Source organism: Coenobita brevimanus, chromosome 93 (assembly GCF_032717465.1).
Source record: "Coenobita brevimanus isolate Jiangsu-jjx chromosome 93, ASM3271746v2, whole genome shotgun sequence".
In the NCBI taxonomy this organism is placed as follows: domain Eukaryota; kingdom Metazoa; phylum Arthropoda; class Malacostraca; order Decapoda; family Coenobitidae; genus Coenobita; species Coenobita brevimanus.
Genome location: NC_137046.1, coordinates 45,619,504 through 45,644,841, shown reverse-complemented (window position 1 = coordinate 45,644,841; position 25,338 = coordinate 45,619,504). Strand labels below are relative to the sequence as shown.

At 43.0% G+C, this 25,338-nt stretch overlaps 1 protein-coding gene across 1 annotated transcript; it reads left to right on the top strand.

The window, feature by feature from the left end:
• Positions 1-965: 965 nt before the first annotated feature.
• On the top strand, positions 966-24,717 carry LOC145412521 (facilitated trehalose transporter Tret1-like). The gene is made up of 7 exons (XM_080282415.1): positions 966-1,080; positions 17,670-17,731; positions 20,008-20,158; positions 21,291-21,453; positions 22,106-22,918; positions 23,462-23,597; positions 24,493-24,717. The coding sequence occupies exons 1-7, from the start codon at positions 1,032-1,034 to the stop codon at positions 24,673-24,675; spliced, it is 1,557 nt and encodes a 518-aa protein (XP_080138541.1). The 5' UTR covers positions 966-1,031; the 3' UTR covers positions 24,676-24,717.
• The last annotated feature ends 621 nt before the right edge of the window (positions 24,718-25,338 follow it).

Below are 25,338 nucleotides of genomic sequence, written 5' to 3'. Positions count from 1 at the left end.
AGTGTAATCAGGGTAGTAAAAGTGCAAAGGGCAGTTTTCGCACTTAATGTACGTTATATGGCGGCCACACACCACAATATTTCGTTCATATCTCAGTGTATTAAGCACGGCAAGAAACATTTTTTTTTTTTTTTTTTTCAAAGGGTGCTATATCTCGTAATATGCTATCACCATTTATATTTTCTTACTGTTTCACTGCCCCAAACTGTCGAAGGTCTTTCGGCAACGAATATCCTAATATTTCTGAAAAATTACCCCGAACTGTCGAGGTCTTTCGGCAATGAATATCCTAATATTTCTGAAAGGTAAATTGCGATGATTTACTTCAAGAAAAAAAATCCTGGTTATGGTCCTAGTAAATGTGTGTGTGTGTGTGTGTGTGTGTGTGTGTGGTTTGCTGATTTCATAATGGAACTAATATGTTGTGCAGGTGTCTTGTGACTTAGGTGCATGTGGGCGCATTAATCGAAACGAAATATCTCCATCGTATGACTGAGCCTGCCGCCGCCAGAGGGAGTGAGATAAGATCGAGTCCCCTAAGTGTGTTAACGCGAGACAGACTCCGCTGACCGGTGGAGAGGGAGACGCGTGAAGGGTAGTCATTCCCTACAACTTCTGTGATATCTTTTCCCTTGATTTCTTTTGCTCCTTCTACCTGTTATCCATGGCATCAGATATTTATAGCTGATGAAGGGGTATGAAAGTTTGTCAGTATTGTGACCTTTATATTTTTTCCAGCATATGAATGTATACTGAACTGTTTCTTCCAAAACTGATGGAACCTGCCACGCTATTTTGGAGACAGTAGTGTTAATCATCACAATAAATCCTGCTCTTCATTTTCCAAGGATACAAAGGACGTACCCCAAGAAGACGTGCGCGTGTGTGTGTAATACTAAAACTATCTGGTGAAGTAAAACTGCGACAAGAAGAAAAATTTTGACTGACTCCAACAGAAACGTGAGGGAAAACGAAGATAAAACTGATGGACACAAGAAAATAAGTGCAAAGGTGACGCTGCATTACTAGAGATGGCAGAAGCTGAGGAAGTGTCGGATGGAGCTGTGGATTCCCTTGTCGGTGAGTGTTCTTTGTGTGGTAGTGCAGTATTATGATCTCATTATATTGTGGAACAAAAGAAGAAGGCATATGGTGAATGGTTGGCGGGTAGAGGTAGGGGAGAAGATGAGAGAGAGAGAAGAGAGAGGTATATGTGAGCAGGAGAAGGGAGGTTAAGAGACTGGTGAAGGAGAGTAAGAAGAAAGTGGATGAAGAGTTTGGGAGGAATCTGAGTGTGAAATGGAGGGAGAGTAAGAAATTGTTTTGGAAGGAGGTAGAGAAAGTAAGGCAGTGTGAAAGGGGAAATAATAGGGGAGTGAAAGATAGGAATAATAGATTGTTGGTGGAGAAGAGAGAGAAATTGAGGAGATGGAAGGAGCACTTTGAGGATTTGTTGAATGTAGAGAATGAGAGCAGTGTGAGTATAAGTGGTTGGGGAATGGCTGGGAGAAGAAGAGATGAGAGGAGGGAGGAAGAGAACAGTAGGGCGGAAGTAGTGGAAACGATGAAGAAGATTAAGCTGGGAAAGGCCCCAGGAATTGATGAAGTGTGTGGTGAAATGCTGAGGTATGAGGGTGAGATTGTTGTGGAGTGGATATGGAAGTTGTGTAGATTGGCTTGGGAAGAGGGAAGGGTTCCAGAGGACTGGAAATCAGGTATAATTGTTCCTCTGTACAAAGGAAAAGGGGAGAGAGAAGTATGTGGTAACCATAGGGGTATTTGCCTTCTTAATGTGACTGGTAAAATATATGGTAGAATACTCATTGATAGGGTTAGGCATATGACAGAGGAGCTAGTTGGAGAAGAACAAGGGGGATTTAGGAAGGGAAAAGGGTGTGTAGATCAGATATTTGTTCTAAGATGTTTAGTAGAGAAGTATCTAGAGAAGGGAAGGAAAGTGTATGCTGCCTTCATGGACTTGGAGAAAGCTTATGACAGAATAGATAGGCGAGGTATGTGGAAGGTATTAAGAATATATGGAGTGGAGGGGAAGGTGTTGAGTTCTGTGAAGAGTATGTACGAGGGAGCTAGGGCTTCGGTGCGAGTGGATGGTGAGCTGAGTGAGTTCTTTGATCTCAATGTGGGACTGAAACAGGGGTGTGTGATGTCTCCATGGCTGTTTAATATATATATGGATGGGGTTGTAAAGGAGGTGCAAGGTAGGGCAGTGGATGTGGGGCTGGCCCTAATGAATGAGGGTGAGATTTGGAAGCTTCCGGTGTTGCTGTTTGCTGATGATACAGTATTGTTGAGTGAAGATGAATGGGAGTTGCAAGGTTTGGTGAATGAATTTGGGACAGTGTGTAGGAGGAGGAAGCTGAAAATTAATGTAAACAAAAGTAAAGTTATGGTGTTTGAGAGGAATGAAGTCACAGAGTGTGCAGTGAGGTTGGATGGTGAGGATATGGAGAATGTGAGTGCATTCAAGTACTTGGGTAGTGTGATGAGTAAGGATGGAACTTTGGGGGATGAAGTACGTGAAAGGGTACAGCAGGGAAGGAAGGTTGTTGGTACACTGAAAGCAGTGATGAGAAATAGGGAGGTGAGTATGGAAGTTAAGAAGTCACTGCATGATGGCATTGTGATCCCTACCCTGACGTATGGAAGCGAGGCGTGGACCTTGCAAGAGGGGAACAAGTCAAGAGTGAGAGCAGTGGAAATGAGTTACTTGAGAGGAGCATGTGGAGTGACGTGGAGGGACAGGTTGACGAATGAAGAAGTGAAGGAACGTTGTGGGGTAGATGTGGATGTGGTTGAGAAGATTAGGAGAAATACACTGAGGTGGTTTGGACATGTGGAGAGAATGGAGAATGAAAGACTGACTAAGAGGGTGTATGTAGGTGAGGTGGAGGGAGGGAGAGGGAGGGGTAGACCGAGGATGAGGTGGAGGGATGGAGTTGAGAGGTATATGAGGGAGGGGGGGGTGAGTTGGGGGGAGGGTAGTCAAATGGTGGGTGACAGAGTGACTTGGAGGCGTTTTGTCTGCGGCCACCCTTTGCGGGATTAGGGCGTCGGGCTATAGATAGATAGATAGATATTGTTAACCCATGTAATCCGATGATGTAAATCCGACTATATGAAAGTCCTACAGTTCCCTCCATTTTCGCTTATGGTGGATGGTGGGCTGGAAGGGAGGGACTGCTTCAGCATGCAGTCCACCAGGTTTATGTTTGGATGATCTTGGGACAACAATGACAACGACGACGACGACAACAACAACAACAACAACAACAGTAATAACAATAATAATAACAACAGCAACAACAACAACAACAACAACTAATAATAATAATAATAATAATAATAACAGTAACAACAACAACAAATAATGTACTTCCAGACGACTTTGTTAAGCTTAGGGGAAAACTTCGAACTTGGGAGATAAGACACGGTTTTCCTGAACCCATTTATAGGCTGTCCTTTAACATGCAGAATAAAGGCCGAAGGAAGGTGTTGCGACGACTCTTATGTAATATGCAGAACAAATCGCTAAGGAAGAGGTGTTACGAAGGCTGTCCTGTAATATGCAAACATAAATCGCAAAGGAAAAGGTGTTGCGAAGGTTCTCAGTAATATGCAAAAAAAAAGTCGCTAAGGAAGAGATGTTGCGAAGGCTCTCCAGTGCCACCCACATCACGTCCCTTCCACCCCATCCACCACCATACCACCACGATATGTAATCATACATGTGGCATATCTCACCTTATCATCCACACCGCGAGTGATCGTGAATGCTGTCAGTACAACCTCCTCACCTGCACGAAGATAACAATCGCAGAGCCCGTACAGTTGCATTGCCACCACGGCTTTTATTTATCTATTTATTTATTTATTTATCCTTAAAGTACAGATCCATACATCTATATCGATTCACTTCTTTAGGTTCAGTAAGCAATGTCTTTTGAAGCCTAGCGATGCGACCTTCGGAGTACAGCAGACCCTTCAGCATATAATATAACCGTTTGGCAATCAGTCGACCATGTATCAGTGTTACTGTACGATAATGTATATTGAGACGACTTAACTGAGCGTGGAAGAGTGCCCTTTCGTAGTTGAAGCTTTAATGAAGGCTATATATCGTTTTTCGCCTTTAGATTATTTACCATTCAGTGGAAGTGATCAGTATTACCCTGTGTAAATTAGAGCTACAGTTGGGTGAGTGTTAACTGTATGTTGTTTCACCAGTAAGAACAGTTCATAACCATTCGGAACTGAGTAGAACTTTTGTTTTGTTTTGATTTCTTTGTTCGAGCTGATGTAGGCTGAGTGGAATTTTGTAATGTTTTGACTTGTGTTTGTACCAAACAGCCTCGAAAGGACCATAAGGTCTGTTTTTTTTTTTTTTTTTTTTTAATGCGAGGAAGAAGGAACCAAAGACCATGAGCCCGCAGTAACAGTTCCCTCCAAGAGAAAAACAAAATACAATATAGAGCCTAATTCAAGATCCGATAATTTTGAGATGCCTGGACACACTGCGTTTGAAAGACTGGAGATCATAGGTAGCAGGAAATACAGACAGAGGGAGACAGTTCCAGAGCTGACCTTTTTTTTTTTTTTTTTTTTTTTTTTTTTTTTTTAATGCGAGGAAGAAGGAACCAAAGGCCATGAGCCCGCAGTAACAGTTCCCTCCAAGAGAAAAACAAAATACAATAGAGAGCCAAATTCAAGATCCGATCATTTTGAGATGCCTGGACACACTGCGTTTGAAAGACTGGAGATCATAGGCAGGAGGAAATACAGACAGAGGGAGACAGTTCCAGAGCTGACCTGTTGCATGAATGAAAGACTGGGAGTAACGGTTAACTCTTGCATTAGAGAGTTGGACGGAAAAGGGATGAGAGTTTGCTGCCAGACGGGTGCTACGCGCCCGTCGTAGAGGTGGAGGAACGCAAGCAGACAGTTCAGAGGAGCAGTGACCATTAAAGTAGCGATAGAAAAGAGATCAAGATGCAACAGTGCGGCGAAGAGACAGAGGTTGAAGGGAGTCAGTAAGAGGAGGAGAGTTAATGAGACGAAAAGCCTTTGACTCCACCCTATTGAGAAGAGCTGTATGTGGGGAGCCTCCCCACACATGAGAGTTGTACTCCACACAGGGGCGGATAAAACCCCTATATAGAGTCAACAATTGTGCAGGGGTAAAGAAAGAGCGGAGTCGGCTTAGCACACCCAATCTCTTGGAAGCAGATTTTACAAGAGATGTAATATGATCTTTCCAAGATAAGTCCCGAGTAAATGAAACCCCAAGCATGTTCAAGGATGATGCGGGATTAATCAGAATATTATTAAACATTAGTGGGTATACCTGTGGAAGATTTTGTCGGGTTGATAGGTGTAAGAACTGAGTCTTAGAAGCATTAAAGACAACCATATTATTTTTACCCCAGTCAGAGATATGAGCCAAGTCAGACATTAGGTGTGCCATAGCCTCATCCCTTGTTTCTTGAAGTAACTGTTGAGATGGGCGTTGCGGGAACCGAATGGAAAGGTGAAGGGTGGAGTCATCAGCGTATGAGTGGATAGGGTTAGATGTACAGCTTAGAAGATCATTGATGAATAAAAGGAAGAGAGTTGGTGATAGGACAGAGCCCTGAGGAACACCACTGTTGATAGATCTAGGAGAAGAACGATGGCCGTCTACGACAGCAGCTATAGAACGACCAGAAAGGAAGCTAGCGATGAAGGTACAGATAGAAGGATAGAAACCGTAGGAGGGCAGTTTGGAAATTAAAGATTTATGCCAGACTCGATCGAAAGCCTTTGAGATGTCAAGTGCAATGGCAAAGCTTTCGCCAAAGTCCCGAAAGGAGGATGACCAGGAGTCTGTAAGGTAGGGTGAGAAGATCGCCAGTGGAGCGTCCCTGACGGAACCCATACTGACGATCGGAAAGAAGGTTGTGATAGGAAAGATGCCTTAAAATTTTTTTATTAAGAATTGACTCGAAAACTTTTGAAATACAGGACGTTAAAGCAATTGGACGATAGTTGGAGGGTTGGGAATGGTCACCCTTCTTTGGGACTGGCTGAATGAGAGCAAACTTCCAGCAAGAAGGAAAGGTACAAGTTGACAGACAAAGGCGAAATAGTTTGCCTAGGCAGGGTGTAAGCACAGAAGCACAGTTTTTGAGAACAACAGGAGGGACCCCATCAGGCCCATATGCCTTGTTAGTACTGAGGCCAGTAATGGCAGAAAATACATCAACTGAAGAAATTTTAATGTCAGCCATGAGGAAGTCAGAGGGGGAAGTGATGGAGGAACAGCAACCGGAATCGTCTAAGGTGGAATTGGAGGAGAAAGTTCTGTGCGAAGAGATCTGCTTTATCAGTAGAAGAAATAGCTACAGAACCATCAGAGTAGAAAAGAGGAGGGAAGGATGATGAGGTAAAGTTGTTAGAAAGATTTTTGGCAAGGTGCCAGAAGGAGCGGGAAGAATTCGAGTTGGAGAGTTGAGAGCATTTAGTATGGATGAAATTATTTTTAGTAGAGCGAAGAACAGACTTAGCACGATTCCGGCAGAAACGTAAAGATTATGTGATTCAGGGGTGGGTTGGCTCCGGTACCTTTTGTAGGCCTTCTCCTTGTTGCGGACAGCATTAGAACAAGCGTGATTAAACCAAGGCTTTCTTGCGTTAGTCAAAGGATATGAGAAAGGAATGTATGCTTCCATGCCCGAGAGAATAATCCTCCGTAATGCGCAAGGCACACTCAGATGGCTCACGGCCATGGAAGCAATAATCATTCCAGGGAAAATCAAAGAAGTACTGCCTGAGGGCCTCCCAGTCCGCAGCTCCAAAATGCCAGAGACGACGTTTCCCTGGAGGGTCCGCAGGCCGTACTGGAGCGATAGGACAGGTTAAGGTAATAAGGTTGTGATCGGAGGAGCCCAACGGAGAGAAAAGATTAACAGAGTAAGCAGAAGGATTAGTTGTGAGGAAGAGGTCAAGTATGTTGGAGCTCTCTCCAAGGCGGTCAGGGATACGGGTAGGGTGCTGTACAAGCTGCTCTAGGTCATTAAGGATAGAAAAGATGTAGGCTTGTTCACCAGGTGGATCCGTGAAAGGAGAGGAGAGCCAAAGGTGGTGGTGAACATTGAAATCTCCAAGAATGGAGATTTCAGAGAAAGGAGAAATGGACAGAATGTGTTCCATCGTAGAAGTAAGATAGTCGAAGAATTTTTGATAGTCAGTAGAATTAGGGGATAAGTAAACAGCACAGATATATTTAGTCAGAGAGTGACAGGAAAGCCGAAGCCAGAGAGTGGAGAATTCAGAAGAATCAAGTTCAGGAACACGAGAGCAAGATAAGTCGTTGCGTATGTATACACAACAGCCACCTTTGGCTTTGAAATGAGTATAGAGAAAGTAGGAGGATACAGAAAAGGGTTTGCTGTCAGTTGCCTCAGACAGCTGAGTCTCCGTTAGAAAAAGAAGGTGAGGTTTAGAGGAGGAGAGGTGGTGCTCAACAGAGCGAAAGTTAGATGAAAGGCCGCGAATGTTGCAGAAATGAAGAAGAAGAGAGTCAGACAGTGGTTCCAGGCACCTCGAGTCGTCACCGGGAGAGGGGCAGATGGCGGGGGCATTTATGGTCCCCCCCCCTGGGGACTCCGAGGCTGGGTGAATTGACGCCATTTTGGTAAATTTTGAATAGGAAGTGTAGTGTGTACTGTGCATGTAGTTTGGTGAAGATAGATAGAGAAATTTGTACTGGAGAGCATGCTGGCCTACTCTCTGTGTAACTGAGACACTGAAAAAGTTCAGCAAAGGGGGATGGTTAGGAGCTAGTCCTGAGGGCTGATGAAACGGGAGCTCCAGCACTCCTTGTCATCAGCTTTCCATCCACCTTGGGAGTACTGCCCTGCTCGACTGGTGCTACAGTCTACTCCACCTCTACAGTCAATGAAAGACTGGGAGTAACGGTTAACTCTTGCATTAGAGAGTTGGACAGAAAAGGGATGAGAGTTTGCTGCCTGACGGGTGCTACGTGCCCGTCGTAGAGGTGGAGGAATGCAAGCAGACAGTTCAGAGGAGCATTGACCATTAAAGTGGCGATAGAAAAGAGATAAAGATGCAACAGCGCAGCGAAGAGACAGAGGTTGAAGGGAGTCAGTAAGAGGAGGAGAGTTAATGAGACGAAAAGCCTTTGACTCCACCCTATTGAGAAGAGCTGTATGTGGGGAGCCTCCCCACACATGAGAGTTGTACTCCACACAGGGGCGGATAAAACCCCTGTATAGAGTCAACAATTGTGCAGGGGTAAAGAAAGAGCGGAGTCGGCTTAGCACACCCAATCTCTTGGAAGCAGATTTTACAAGAGATGTAATATGATCTTTCCAACATAAGTCCCGAGTAAATGAAACCCCAAGCATGTTCAAGGATGATACAGGATTAAGCTGAATATTATTAAACATTAGTGGGTATACCTGTGGAAGATTTTGTCGGGTTGATAGGTGTAAGAACTGAGTCTTAGATGCATTAAAAACAACCATATTATTTTTACCCCAGTCAGAGATACGAGCCAAATCAGACATTAGGTGTGCCATAGCCTCATCCCTTGTTTGTGGAAGTAACTGTTGAGATGGGCGTTGCGGGAACCGAATGGAAAGGTGAAGGGTGGAGTCATCAGCGTATGAGTGGATAGGGTTAGATGTACAGCTTAGAAGATCATTGATGAATAAAAGGAAGAGAGTTGGTGATAGGACAGAGCCCTGAGGAACACCACTGTTGATAGATGTAGGAGAAGAACGATGGCCGTCTACAACAGCGGCTATAGAACGACCAGAAAGGAAGCTAGCGATGAAGGCACAGATAGAAGGATAGAAACCGTAGGAGGGCAGTTTGGAAATTAAAGATTTATGCCAGACTCGATCGAAAGCCTTTGAGATGTCAAGTGCAATGGCAAAGCTTTCGCCAAAGTCCCGAAAGGAGGATGACGAGGAGTCTGAAAGGAAGGTGAGAAGATCGCCAGTGGAGCGTCCCTGACGGAACCCATACTGACGATCGGAAAGAAGGTTGTGATAGGAAAGATGCCTTAAAATTTTTCTATTAAGAATTGACTCGAAAACTTTTGAAATACAGGACGTTAAAGCAATTGGACGATAGTTGGAGGGTTGGGAGTGGTCACCCTTCTTTGGGACTGGCTGAATGAGAGCAAACTATGGGCAAAGGTTATCGTACAGTTTTCAGCTAGTAACACAATAAGGAGTCACAACTCTACATGAGGAAAGTTTAAAAACAGCAAACAGATAAAGCATTACAAACATACAGAGCATTTAATTGCTTATTTCAAAGTACTTTTTTTTTTTTTAATGTTACCTGTGTGTCAGTGTATTAGAGTGTTAAAAATCTAGACAAAGGGTGACGATGCACCAGAACATCACGATTTGTAATAAAACAGACACACAAAGCAAAAAACAATTATCCAGGGGGTCTAAAAGGGTAACACTGAAGTGATGGGAGAATGAGTCAGCCATGGTAACATTACATGATTCGCAGGGCTTGGCGGTGGAAGGTGGTCTAGTCACTTCCGCAGAGCTCGGTATCTCCCGCGAATACGGGCGACGATCACATCACAGGGTCGGAATGAACCACTATAGTTCAAAGATACGAGTACTCCCCTGTGTGGCGTATATCCGCCTAGAACTAGCAAGAATAAAATTTTTTTAAAGCATCATCGTACTGAAGGGATTAAATTGTATACTTACTAGACATTTCGAGCTAGCACTTTCCCTTCATAAATTCCGCTCATTTATATATTTTTTAAATTCTTTATTATTTCATTTCTCTCCGTTGTTAGTTAGAAAACGAGTTGTTAAAGATGTTGATGATGATGATTTTATTTAGCAATGAGTTGACTGTCGTGAAACCACGTCCCTCAGGGGGATACATATACTCGTGTATATATATATATATATATATATATATATATATATATATATATATATATATATATATATATATATATATATATATATATATATATATATATATGTAATTAGGCTAATTAAAATTATTGTCTGGATAGTAACACAACCGGGGCCTCATAGGTCGAAAGCTAGTATTACCAGTTAAACTTTTGGTTCATTAATGTGGTTACCGGTACCAGGGACATAAAAAACTTTGGAATTTAGATAATTATTTATTTTCAGCAGGCCTCTATCAGCAGTCTTGTTTTGCATAATACTGAAAGTATTATTAGGTAACTCTGAAGTATCAAGTCACCAAAGAAAATATTTACCTGTTATGTCCCTGTTGAAAAAATATCTGGAAACGGCGCCATGGAGCAAGGTGAACACGTGCAAGCCGTTGCTTGCGTTAATTTCTTATACGGAGATATATTGGAAATATGTGAATCTAGTGATTGAGAATAATGGGCAGGTGTGTGTGTGTGTGTGTGTGTGTGTGTGTGTGTGTGTGTGTGTGTGTGTGTGCGTTTAACCCCTTCATTTCAATGACAGGTGCTGAAAGAGGATACTTATCACCGTGGCACTGATATAACCGGACGGCTCCGCTGCAAAAGATGAATAAAACCGTCTGGCAGCAGCGAAACTTAAAAGAAAAATTTCATTGTACTGAATAGGTTAAATCCGATTGTTTCTAATCAGTTGCTGTGTCAGCTTTGTGTTATTATTATTTATTGTGTGTGTGTGTGTGTGTGTTGGGGGAAGGAGCGGAGAAGCGTAAATTTTAAAATGTATTTCTATAACTGTTTCTGCCATTTTGCAGTTAATATCATAATGCACATGTATTTCGTATTACCTTGGATTTTTTTAGTCATATCAGTAATCTTTTAAGGCACTTTGTGTAATACTGTATTCTTATTAATATTTTCTTTTTTAGCATGCGTATAATTGATGATGAATTGCACTGTAAGCGATGAATAATCTCTCTCTCTCTCTCTCTCTCTCTCTCTCTCTCTCTCTCTCTCTCTCTCTCTCTCTCTCTCTCTCTCTTACACACACACACAAAGTTGTTCCTTCGTAGTTTGAATTTTATTGAGCATTAAATTTTTGAGAAGAAACAAGGGAGACACAGAGGGTGCAACGCCCACGCCCACCAACTGGTCTGTGGGCCGAATATTTGACTTTGTACTGTGACCTTTGACAAACAGTTCTCAGAATTGCATTACTTCATTCTTGCCTGACGTTTAACCTTCCCACCAAGTCTTGCTTAGATCAGGGCAGATCTATCTGAGTAAACTTTTGCCCCTTGGCCTTGACGCTGACTTTTTCCCATGACCTCCACCTCTGACTGATTGCTGTCAGAAATGAATATATGTTTATCCTTGTTTCAGCCTGAACCTTTCACAAAGTTTACTGTAGTCCACGTCGAATAAAAACAGTGTAAGTTGACCTTGTTCTGTGACCTTGATGTTTGATCTGTTCTCCTAAAAAGGCAGTAGGTCATCCCCTGAGATGCCCGTCAGCTGATCTACAAAATTAATCCAAGTGAAATCATAATTGTTTTAACCCGTCACGTCCCGAGGTTTTCCGCCCCTCGGACATCCCCCATTCCCGAGCCTTTTTGGAATTTTTTTTTTGGGGGGGGCAAAAACTTCCGCTTAGGTTGAGAAACGAAGGAAAATCACAAAGAAAGGGCTTCCCGCGGTCTATAAGTGGTCCATACAGGTGAGGTCCCCCGAGCCAGGTGTCGTGTTCTATAATGGACATGCCAGGCGCTCACGTTTTCTATGGTAAGGAATACTGGGAGAAACAACACACAACACCTCTATATTTATTGAATTTGAACTAATAAACAATAACAGTAACAATATAATGGATTTCAGACACATATATATGAAAAATAAGCACTGTACCATCGCGCGAGCATAGCGAGTTTGGTCCGAGTCGTAACATGCTATATGCTAAGTTTCTTGTATCAGTCAACCTATCATTTTTTCTACTTGTATACTTCTGTTTCAATGACATTTTACCAATTACAACTGTTTGTAAGTGTTTCCAGATGTTTCCATTCATTATGATGACATGCAGCATAAGTCTAGCGCACATCAGCTTAGTAAGCGCACTCGCTATGACTCGTATTTCTACATACCAAATTGTTTTATCACTTTCTTATTATTTTTCCCTTTACATAGAACCTTTCCTCCACCACTGTAAATGTTTTCAATTATTTTCATTCATTACGAGGGCATTTAGCGATATGCTAGCGCATATTCACGTAGCAACCACGATCTCAAACACTCGTGTTTCATCATCTACTTTATTTATTCACTCCAATTATAATTTCCCACTTACATTACACACGTTTACACCCCTATACTGCACTGTACATACTTACTGGCATTATTTATTCAAGTGAGCGTGAGAATATCGCATGAAAATACCCTCGCAATGAATGTTTCGACCAACATAATACTCACACACTTATATACTAATTCTTCACATATATTACACACTTTACCACTTGCTGACTTTTATTTTCACTATTACGTGCTTTATTCATTCAACTGAGCGTCAGGATATCGCATCTCTATACACACGCTATGAATATTTGACTTAGAATATATTTCAGCACTTACAATAATTTGAACTTATACCCGTAAGCATTTCCAATAATAATAATTATATAATTACGGGCCGTATTTATTGCACTGAGCGACAGAATATCGCATCATAAAACCCTCGCTATTTATGTTTCCACTTACGGCATATTTATACACTTACATACAATTTTTGCACTTATGTTATACCCGTATGCACTTTATACTAATATTTGGAGATCAACATGACTGATAATTTCACTGAGCGTCTGTCTGTCGCATTTACCTCATAATTTCAGCGTCCTTTCGCATTCACACCATATTAGAATTGCATCAACGTGTGATATTCGCTGAAACATGGGTGAATACAGAGACCCACGTCACACTGCACGCACTCATAGCGGGTGTCCTTCCTCTGTGTCGTGAGTCTCACCTGGGAATTACTGCACACGTGACACCTGCGTTGGGGCCTAAGTCTGTTTGGCTGGGGAGGGATAGGAGTGGGGAAATGGCGGCCGGATATTCTCAGGGGAGTTTGTGCAATAGGGGCAGTGCGGGTGCGATGTTGGGGCCTTTCAACAGCATACCGTGCAAAGATTTCTCTTGTGAGCTCCCGCACAAACCCTTCAAATGTTTCCTGAACTCCTGTTGTCATGGCATGAAGGTGGTGGCAATTCAGAGCAGTGATATCTAGCAAGTGAAAGAACAGTTTCTTATACCACTTCATCGTGGTCCTGGCACACTCTACCGTCGATATCATGGAGTCTGACTGGTCCACGAGGCGCATGTTTATATTATAGTCCATGACACACTCAGGTTTCCAAATACGACGCCTGTTCTCGCTACGGTAATCAACTGAATCAGTACGGTGCATCAAGGGGCGGTGAACCGTTGACAATAGGCTTACCTCTCTATTGTGATTCCACACAGTTGCAAGGATGTTGTTGGCTTTGAAGAAGACAACCTCATTCCTAGCAAGTTTCCGCCCTACCTTGGCCATGTGACGCCGGTTCACCTTCACTGTTCCACAGACTCCAGTTTCATGTGTGTGAAGATAACGAGCGAGAAGAGGGCTAGTGTACCAATTGTCCAGGTAGAGGACGTGACCACGATGAAGGTAGTCTTCTATCATCGTCTTTACCACTGCTCCCGACAGTCCAATACTTCGATCTTCTATTATGTCTGTCTGTGCACCGGTGTACAAGACTATGTCTTGCACGTATCCAGTCCTACAGTCGCACATAACAAAGATCTTGAACCCAAAACGGTGCCTTTTGCTGGGTATATACTGCCTAAATGAAATATTGCCTCTCCACAACACGAGACTCTCGTCTATGACAAGGTCTCTATAGGGATAGAATGAGGAACGAAAGGTTTGCCTGAGGTGATCAAAAATCAACCTAATTCGCCTCATTTTATCAGTGTTGTTTGCATTTGCAGGATCATGAGCATCATAGAAATGGAGGCGACTTAGAATTTGTTGAAACCGATTACGGCTCATCACTTGACCAAATATTGGGGTAAACATAACAGGGTCCCTAGTCCATTAAGCAGGAATTCTGTTCTTTCGTATAATACCCATCAAAAGGACCAGGGCAAAAAATAAGAACATTTCTGGAAGGGAGACAGGGTAATCATAGATGATAGAATGCCTACTCCTTGTTCCCAATCTTTCACTCTCTAGGCGCTGGGTGCTTGCAAACAGGTTGGTATGGTATACAATCTGCTCCACAAATGCCTCACTAAAAAACAGGTGGAAAAAATCCAACCTGGTGGAATTACGGTGAATTCTTGGAGCAATGCAGCCAGAGCGCCCCTGCTCAGTGAAGGGGTGAATGAGGGGAGAAAAATCACTCCCATCCTCCCAATTCCACGCCACAAATCCCTCGTCCCCATCATCCCCATCACCGCCTTCGTCTGGATGGGGAGGAGATCCTGGTTGGGGAGGTGGGGGAGAAGGAGTGCGGAGGGCTTCCCCACTGTCACTCCTCTTCCCTTTGCCTTTACCCTTTCCCTTTCCCTTACCCTTACGGCCTTGAGGAACATTAGGGGGCTGTGGGGATGAAATAGGGGAATATTGGGGAGCAGAAGACGTGCTGGGGAGTGGTTCCTCCCCACCTTCCCCCTCCATGACAACACCACGTGCTTTCTCACGCACCCTAGCTCAACCACGTGTTAGGGGATATTGGGGAGCATAAGACGTGCTTGGGAGTGGTTCCTCCCCACCTTCCCCCTCCCTCACAACCCCACGTGATAATGAACACACCCGCACTCGCCCACGTGATCCACTACGCCGCCTCACACTATGTAGGGAGAGCAATGAGTCACTCACGTCACTCTCACTTTCCCTAATCCTCCCTGCACTTTCCCTTTCACTCCCCACTCCCTCCACTTCACTTCCTAACTCCCCAAACAAAAAGCTAGGCCCATACCTGCTCCTATGACGTGGTGTGCACTCTGGGCCACAATGAGTTATGACCTCACGTCCATACCACGTGGCAGCACGTCCCACGGCTCCGTCATGGTCATTGTCATCGTCCTCGTCCTCGAATTCTGGTTCCAAATCACGTTGGGGATAGGGATAGGATGTTGCACGTGCCTTCTTTGCCTGCTGCCCCTCTCTAGCAGCACGGTAAGTCACGTACTGCCGCTTCCTGGGAGACGGAACTTCCTCGTCACTGCTGGTGGTTTCTTCCTCCTCTGGCTGCACATAATCCTTATCCATAACCTCGTCGTCCAGTGGGGAATCACTGTCGCCTGTAAAGGTGTCCAGGGCGGCTTGAATTTCACTGTCTGAGAGACCTCTCTTAGCCATGTCTGAGCAGGACCGTTGCTACCAGGTGAGTGGACGAGTGGCAGGTTAGTGCGGGTCGCGCGGGGTTGCCGAGTGTCCCTGCCTGGTGGCAGGTAGGGGAAGGTCATGCGAGGATACGTACCGCAAATCAAGCGCGAAATTTGAAAATTGTCGAAATTATGCACATTGCAATTGCACGACGTACCGGTACGTCGCCGGGACTGGCAAATGCAAATCGTTGCAACGTACCCATAAGTTGATGGGACGGGGCGGGTTAAATATTATGTTCACAAACAAATATACCAGTCAAATTTGGACTTTGCCCCGTGACCCTCATCTTTGACTGTGCTCAGCATTTAATCCCTTCATTTTTGCATGATCCTTAACACTTTTACTGAGGTTAGTTCAAATCAGATCATAATTATTTAAGCTGGTCATGTCCTGTGACCATTGCCTTTGACTTTTCCCTGTGACCTTGATGTTTGACTTTTCAAAATTATTTTTTTTGTATTTTAGCCCTGTCCTCAACCCTTCCACAAAGTTATTAAAGCGGATAAAAAGTGCGTAAGTTTACCTTGCCCTTTGACTTTGACCTTTGATCTGTTGTTTTAAAAAACAAAAAATATACACGGTGACGGACCCTCAACCCTTGCAACAAGTTTGATAAAATCAGATTGTTAAAATATACGTATTTTGTTAACAGTCACACGTACAGCTCTACCTTTGACCATGCTCTGTGACTTGACCATCGACTGATTCTTCTCTACACTGAATAACTTCATTTACCCAAGTTTGGTATAAGTTTTTAAAAATTTATTTTGGTTGGCCAAGGTTTGACCTAGCCCGTTTACTATAGTCTGACAGATCGAAACGTAGGGTTTTGGTGGAGTCACCCCCTCCCTGCACTGTTGCCACGTTTCCGAGCTGACCTCTCCATCAGCGATGACCTTGACACTGTTTCCCTCTTGTGATCTCCGTTTTTCTAATACCCCCTATACCCCTGCCACCAACACCCCCTATACCCCTACCCCCAACAACACCCCCATCAACAACACCCGCTATACCTCCACCACCAACACCTCCTATAAATATAGACCCCCACCATCAACACCTGTATAATAATTAGCCGTTGATAATTGCTATACTTTTATTGAGAGCATACATTCTACCCTATTGCTCAAACTCCCTAATCTTACAATCCCATCTGTCTTAATCCTTCCCACTGCCTTCGTTCCTAAATCCCTTAATTGATCTATTTTTAACCTAAGTGTCCCCACACCTTTTAAACCATTTACCTCTCTGTCACTATTCTCCACCATATGTATCAACTTGTATTATATTGTGTATAGAACTTTCATACTGTATGCTGTACTACTGTATAATGTATAAGAATACCCACTGTTTAGTGGAAATAAAGTTTTATTATTATTATTATTATTATTATTATTTCTCTCTCTCTCTCTCTCTCTCTCTCTCTCTCTCGCTAGATTTTGTTATGTGTCATCCATGGTTTTTTACTTCCATTTTTATGTATGGATTATAATTTTGACTTTATTTCCGCACCACCCTTGAGGTAAAAGTCACGGCGCGTTTTTTTTTATAGAGGTTTCCCCAATAGGCCTAAATCCTGTAGGGGGGTGGTGACCTCCCACAGCGTACACACAAACACGTGTCGCGTGAGTGCTGCCACCCCAGAGCTGTTTGATATATTTATTTTAATTATGAAAGGATCGCCTCTTCCCACTTTTATCCCTTCAAATTTTCTTGCAATTATACTTGCTAAATTAATTAGCAATGTTAGAAGTGTTGGGGAAGTAAATAATAATTAGAATATTTTTAGAGCAACACTGCCAAATTTTTATGCCACGTTTCTCTATTATCGTATAATATAGTATGCAGAATAGTTTTATTCTTCCTTGATACATGTCAGCACTTTCATTACAGTTATATTAGTATGAGTTATGTTTATGTATCATTCCTACTACACAAACCACAGGCGTTATACATCGTAGGGTTAGGAAACATGGCAATAGTGTAGGGAGGGGGTGACTCCACCCAAACCCTATGTTACGAGGAGGAACACTATAACCTTTGACCCCTTGCAATAAAAAAAAAAAAAAAAAGGTTTCTACTTTAACTATCCAATAACCTTCCAATTAGTTTAGTCAAAATGGAGGAAAAAAACTGAGTTTATTCACAAACACACCCGCGTGCACACAGGCGCCGCTCAAAATACAGCACCTGCTGTCGTTCTGTGAGTGCGGATGTAATTAATATACGAGCACAGGTTTTGCTTATACTAATACAAGTGTTACCACACAGGGTCCAAGATGCAGCCACAACAGGAGACCCGCCTCGCCAGTTTTCGCAGGATACTCAAGCAGGTAGAGAAAAATATCCTTAACCCCTTCACTACGATGACGTATTTGGTAATATACTCGTATGCTTGCCGCCTCCAAACGATTTTGCTAAGTTCAGGAGAAACTTTTCGAACTAGATGACTTAGATATAATTTTTATTTAAAACAACACGTCTGTAGGTCCTTTGCACATTTAATAAAATCGTCTGGAGGTAGCAAGAATAAAGTACAAAAAAAAAGACATCCCAGTACTGAAAGGTTTAAAACTACCGTTAAAACAAGCCATTATTTCATGGTGAAAGAGCGGACTGAATATGGAATCCACGAGGCATTAAGCTCCAACTAAACTGCCACTAAGAGAACAGATCAATGACCAGTGAAATATTTCTTAATGTAGTTACGATTCCCATGGATGTCAACTGCCCGTATTCTCTCTGGTACAGGAGGCTTCGTAGCACTTCTTCTTGAGCGATTCAAATTGTATATTACACTGAAAAATTCCATCGTACGTTAATTGTACAGGGTGACCCTTATATAACGCTCCATCATCGTAGTGTCGGGTGATATATCGTGTGTTGTGGGGACGACTATTGGTATCTGCCCTGCACCATCTGTTCTCTTCCTACTCTGAATACCCCAACGACACCCACACTAGCCAACTGAGCCGTTCCCGCAACACACAGGACACCGCCACTTGAATTTCTAATGGAGTGCTATTTACGGACCACTCTGCATAGCCAATCATTTTAACATCATCATAGTCTGCCCCCTTAACATTCAAGAGGATAGTAAGGTCCAAAGGGCAGAAAAAATCGGTGAGGAGTTGTAACGAAAGCTCCTAAACCACCGAGAACACGACCCAGTAACTCCTTAGAAAAATATTCTGCATTTTGTGGATTCCACTCATCACTAGTTAACCTCTTTATAGTCGGGGCAGGTCAAGTATTATATTCCTGCTAACGCACAACAATTTGTTCAGCTGAGAGTAAGTCATATTACGATCGTGAGGGTGTTGATACTGTCACCATTAATCCTTTCATGGTCGGGACAACTCCAGTATCTTCCAGCCCTCGCCATTCAATTGAGACATGGGATCCTGAAAGCATAAAAGGGACATACTGTACGACCAGGTAGCCACGGGGTCGTGATGAAGGCAACCTTGATTTGACCTCTAAGTACCAGTATATACACGTATTATAGATTAACCGAGAGTATTTTCACCTCCCAGTAACTTTTCCAGTCCGATATCTAATTCTGTCATTCTTACTAATTCCAGACGATTTTATTCAGTTTACGAGAGACTTTTCGAACTCGCGTGTGTGTGTGTGTGTGTGTGTGTGTGTGTGTGTGTGTGTGTGTGTGTGTGTTAGATATAGCTATCACCGACCCCTTCACTACAACTGGTCACCACTAAGACGAATAAAATCGTCTGGATACGTCACCTTACTCATACTCAGTGGAGTTACTGTGTCTTGCACCAAGCTTCAAACTTAATTATGAGCTGTATTTTGATTGGTGTAGGCCTAGGAGATTTCGTGACACTTCTTACATACTGTATTAATTTTATATTTTTATGATATTCGTATCCGTTTAATAACGGTATATTGTGCGGTAATAGAGTAATAACGATCTAGTGTGCGGTAATAGCGTAATATCGACACCGTGCAGAAATAACGATGAAAACTATTGTTACACATAATACGAGTAGTCAAGATATGTCGCTGTGAAAGATGGACAAAGAAATGCCCGTAACGAGAATACGACCCTTGGAACAAGACTTAGCTAAAATGCAAGAACGTAGTAGTAGTTGTAGCCTCATGTTGATCTGAATGTGAACCCAGTGGACTGCTGGCTGAAGTTACCCTTTTCCTGCAGCCCACCGTCCTCCGTTTGGGGGAATAGGGCGGATGTTGAGGGACGTTTGACTAATCGGGCATCTCCACCTCCCACGTATATTCCTGCCACCAAATTAAGGCATCCTTCTCCAGCATTTCATATAAGAGAGCAATAAGGTGTTGCAGTATATGCAAATGGACCGCGTAGGAAGAGGCGCTAGAAAAACTTTTAAATTCTTCAATCCGATGACGTGTTTTTTGTTTTATTGATTTCCCATCCAGTCAGTTTTATTGTACTGGAGGAGTTAGCTGCAGCCTGCATTAGCCCAGTCAGTATAAGAGATCTCTCCTGGGCTGAATAAATTTGTTTGGAGATAACAAGAATAAAGGAAAAATACGTCATTGGACTGAAGGGTTAGGCCGACAAAAACACGTCCCCTACGTGACGCCTCAACTCTTCCCGCAGGTTTTGATGGTGGTGTGTGTGTGTCAATCTTTCCTCTCCATTGGGATGATGGCTACCTGGCCAAACCCCGCCCTCGCAGATCTTAGGGCATCCAACACCACCATCTACGGCACACAGATCCACCTCACACTCACGCAGGAGGACATGCTGGGTTGGTATTTATCTCTTTTCTTCTTCTTCTTCTTCTCTTCTCTGTTTCAGCTAACATTTTCGTATTTGAGAATTTAGTAATCACTAAAATAATTGTTGGACAGGAAAAATCAATTTCACTCACTAGTGTTGTGATTTTATTTATATATTTATTTTTTCAAGTTATTCGACTAAGACACAAAGTAAGCAGTCTGCTTCTTGAGACCTAGCAGTTCTTCGAAGCACCAATAATACACAATTTAATCCTTGATATCTCAGTATCCTTGGGGTATTTTTCTCTCGGGATCAGTCATGGAAAGACCCACCCCCCCTTTGCAAAATCTGCTTCCCGAGACTGGGTATACTAAGCCGACTCCTTACTTTCTTTATCCATGAGCAGCTGTGGGAAGTATAACACACGTATATTATGTGTGTGTGGGGGGGTCTTACGTAAAGCACTTCAGAATCGGGTTTTCGTCTTATCAACTCCTTTCCTTTTACTGGCTTTCTTCAGTCTCTGTTTTCGCTGCAGTCTTGCCCCTTTCACTGGGCACTTGGTTGATGGTTCTCCTAATCCTTCTAACCATAAGTGTTAGTGGGAATTAAGGCTAGGCTGATGATGATGATGATGATGGTTTAAAGGAATAGGGAGGTGAGCAATGAAGTACTAACGGATGAAATGAGACTAGACTTTGCTTGAAGACAATATGTTAAGAGCAGGAGGAATAGTAATAGATTATATGAAAGGTGCGTGCGGAGTCACGTGCAGAGAAAGCCAAAAACAAAAAACAAAAAAAATGAGAGGGTACGGGAACGTCGTGGTGTTAATCAGTTAGTAGTACCTTGAGATGATTTGGCCATAAGAAGAGACTGGAGAGTATGTGAGTGGAGGATCATCGGGGAAGGAGGAGACGAGGATGAGATGGAAAGGCAATATGAATCATTGGTGTGTGTTGGAGAGAATACCTTACGATGATGGAGGACAAGCCGGTGTGGAGGACATCCCCTGCGGGACTGGAGCGTCTGACAGACAGACCAAAGACAGACAGATAGATAGATGGGTAGATAGACAGATAGATATAGATATAGATAGATAGATCATTAACCATTCAGTAGGAAAATGTTTGCTAATATACCTGTCTGCTCCCCTGCAGGTAGCACAGTGTCGGCTGGGTCCATCCTGGGGACGTGGTTAGGTGGGGTGGTGGTGGCGAAGCTGGGGAGGCGGCGTGTTCTGATGCTGCTGCTGCTCCCCGCACTGCTGGGCTGGGGTCTGGTGGCGCTTGCTCCATCGCCACCAGTCATGCTCGCTGGCAGGTCTGCAAAAGTCAAGAGTCGTTGCTTTCCCCCTTTCCCCATTGTCCTAGTTCACCAAGCAGTATAACTAAGGAATGGACCTCTTTTAATAAACTCGTTCCATCCCCAGTTGTCATGCTTGCTGGAAGATTCGCAAAGATCAGGAGTCGTTACTTGAGGTTTGCAACAGTTAGGCAAAAGAGGAGTCGTTACTTGAGGGAAAAGTTAGGCAGGAGAGGATTGGTGACTGAAGTTTCTACAGATGTTAGGACTAACCAGTAGGGCCCAGGGAAGGCTAAAGGAAACCAGCTGAGATAAGGTTAAACTGTTGGGTTTAGGTGAATTAGACTTTAGTAGGTTAGACTAGACCAAATTACGCATTTTTTGCACTTGCATTACAGTCAGACATTTGTCATCCGTTAATGTCATTTGCAATCATAAAATGCTCAACAGTCCGTTATTAAGAGCAACCCGCATATCAGAAAATTGTTTAATGGGAGGATAAAACCCTGATAATATTATCCTGAATCTTCTCGGAATACTGTCCTGAATCTTCTCAGTAAACAACTTTTTCAGCTGAGCGTAAGGTTTATTCTTCCACATGAACAATTCATTGCACTAATACCATGGCATGAAATGATGGCTTCTAAACTGCGCACTCCTACCTTCACAGATTCGTCAACGGAATGTCGTGTGGCCTGACGACGGTTTCTGGCTCTACTTACATCGTCGAACTGTCGGACACCAGCATTCGGGGAGGCATGTCCCTTCTCACGACCCTCTTCATTATCCTCGGCTTCATTTTTACCGTCAGCCTGGGTTTTGCTCTCCGTTGGTTTCAAATACCGTTCGTGGCCATAGGCATCAGCATCTCATGCATGATTTCCATGTTCTTCCTTCCAGAGAGTCCTTCATATATGACCGTTAAGAAAAAGGAGGACGAAGCTAGAAAATTACTCAAAGCACTAAGAGGACCAGCTGTAGACATTGAGGAAGAGCTCCAAAATCTCAAAGAAAAAAACAAGGGCGTTCAAAAGGAGTCAGTTTTCAGAGTCGTCCGACAGCCGGCCATTGCAAAGTCATTGGCTGTCGTGATAACTCTTTTCTTTGTCCATAATTTTTGTGGTCTGACGCTGTTCATTGTCAACGCCACTAGAATATTTCACACCTCTGGCACGAGCATTGATGAGAGGGTGGCCACTCTGCTTGTTTTCATGTCCCAGTTCGTCGGCGTTTGTAGCTCTATCTACCTCATAGACGTCATTGGAAGACGCAAGTGCTTGATAATCTCACTGACCATTGGAGCTGTCTGTCAAGTTGTTTTTGGAACATACTTATACTGCAAGCAAACACAGGAGAACTCATTATATGTAAATTCTAACCAGATGACACTGACTGGTAAGAACACTTCATTTGTCGAAGCATTAGGAATCACACCAGGGACCTTCATCAGCAACGCAACAGTCTATCCGACAGTATTAATGAAGTGAGTGAAAATTTTCCTTTTACTGGTACGTTATTCGTGTTAAATATTAAATGCTATTTTTATCACATACAAACACCGTAAATGAACGTTTAAGTGAATGAGCTATAAATTTTGGTAATGTGCTCTGCATGTAGTACAGTATAGTGTTCCTGATCGTTCGCTTCACTCGCTGTCTAGAATAATCAACAGATAACAAGACAGACTTTCCTTTCCTACATACAGGGACCGTAAATCAACAATCATCTGAACAGACTATCAGCTTAACTATACTCCTTCTTCTTTACTTGGCCGCGATTTTCGTCCTTTTGCAGCAAATTTCAGTTTAGTCAATGGAGGAAAAAGACAGTAATACGTCCCTACATCATTTTCATAGCACTTTGTGACTAGCATCATATTTTAGTGTCAACCTGTTTTTACAACTTAGCATTCAAGACGGAGAGATGGCAATTTTCGGCCAAGTGAGAGTTAAAGCGGTATAGTTTCTCACCCTCGACAAAATCATAAGTAACAATCGACCTCTCTCTCTCTCTCCCTCTCCACCAGATCCGGCTGGACGCAGGTGTACGCGTGGGTCCCCGTGGTGTGTTTGCTGGTGTTCATGTTTGGTGCCAGTGGCGGGATCATGCCCGTGCCATTCATCCTCGCCTATGAGTATTTTCCCACCACCGTCAGGTCGCAGGTGAGAAGTGATAGGATTCGCTTACCCTACGGTTCACTCACTTTGCGGAGATTCTCGTCCTCCTACAGCCTGCTTCCCTTGGCTCACTCCATAGTGACAGGAGGGTAGATAGGACAGGACTGTGCCAAGAGTGGGTGAATATTTTAATATGACCCCGACTGTATATACAGTAGACCTACACAACACATATACGAGTATGCATACTGTACATACATACATATACAGTATACTTTACTCGATCGCACATAGGAGCACTGTTTTAAGCTATAAAATTTATCTTTTATATTTCAAGGTGCATATAGTTACATTTCATAAAGAACATAAGGATTACGAGTCAAGTCTATTTCAGACAGCCATTTGTGAAACCCGTAATGAGAGTAAATTGTTTTTTCTGCCTTATTGCTCAGTGCGACCTGTGGCTCGGCATACGTAGAGGGAAACCTCCTTTAATCCTCATGGCAGATAAAGGACCGTCGTGTTTTGGGGCAAGCATGTATCCATGCCTACTCAGTTTTAACTTCATCATTACGAGACCCAACATAAATAAAACCGTTTAGCAGCAGCAGTAAAACAGAGCAGATGTAATAATATTGAAATGGTCGACGGAGATTGCTTCAGACCCCTTCACAACGAATGATTCTTATCTGAGTTGGCGATTATCTTATGGCAAAAACAAGGAGAAAACAAGACCATCATACGGAATGAAATAAGTGTAGGGCAGTGAATCTTTTTTTTTTTTTTATGACAACCTGCCACGTGTGTGTGTGTGTGTGTGTGTGTGTGTGTGTGTGTGTGTGTGTGTGTGTGTGTGTGTGAATCCATAAATCTTAAATCGTGTTTTTTTCAAATATCATTATTACATTTTGTCAATTAATGAGAGCTCTGTTGCCCACAGATGTCGAGTGTGTGTGTGTTGGTGGGCAGTCTGTTTAACATGGCCGTTCTAGCGCTGTTCACGCCCATGCAGAACGCCCTCACCCCCGCGGGCCTCTACTGGTTCTGCTCGGCCGTCTGTGTCTTCGGCATCATCGTTAGTTTTGCCTTCGTCAGAGAAACCAAAGGGGAGCACGTTGGATAGAAAATGAAAGAAAATTGGATCGGTACGTGGATAGACAGTGGAAGTAGATTGGACAGGGATGTTGGATGGAAAGTGGAAGAAGATTGGATAAATTTAGGATAGGTGGGCGTATTCTAGGCGGCGCAGGAGGCTTCGTAACACCCTTTTATCTGCAATTCATCATGAGTTTTGCACCTTAATGATCCCCTTTCTTTTTCGTATATTTCTAGTATTAGCCTAATTTGCCTCATTAGCGCCGGAGGATAAAAATTTGTATTATGTAGAATAAATCGTTAAAAAAATGGTGTTACGAAATCTCTAAAAACTACTTACAATAGGACCTGTAATATTAACCCCATGAATCCCGTATTATTTATTTTTTTACTTAATTCATAGCACAGACGATTTTATTCATTTTAAAAACCCTCTTATTTAGTGGTTAAAATAACACTGTGGGTCATATTCTAAGTGGCTTTGGATTTTTCGCAACACATCGTTCTTAGCGATTAATGCACAGTACGGCATAGTACCCTCTGCTGTGTTGCTGATAGAACTATGTCGTTATTAAAATGAAATAAAGAAAAAAGAATGCTGCGTTGTCAATAGGCAGAATAAATCGCTAAGGAAAAGGTGCTGCGAAGTCTCTTATGCCACCTAGAATACACCCTCATGTCTAACCCACCT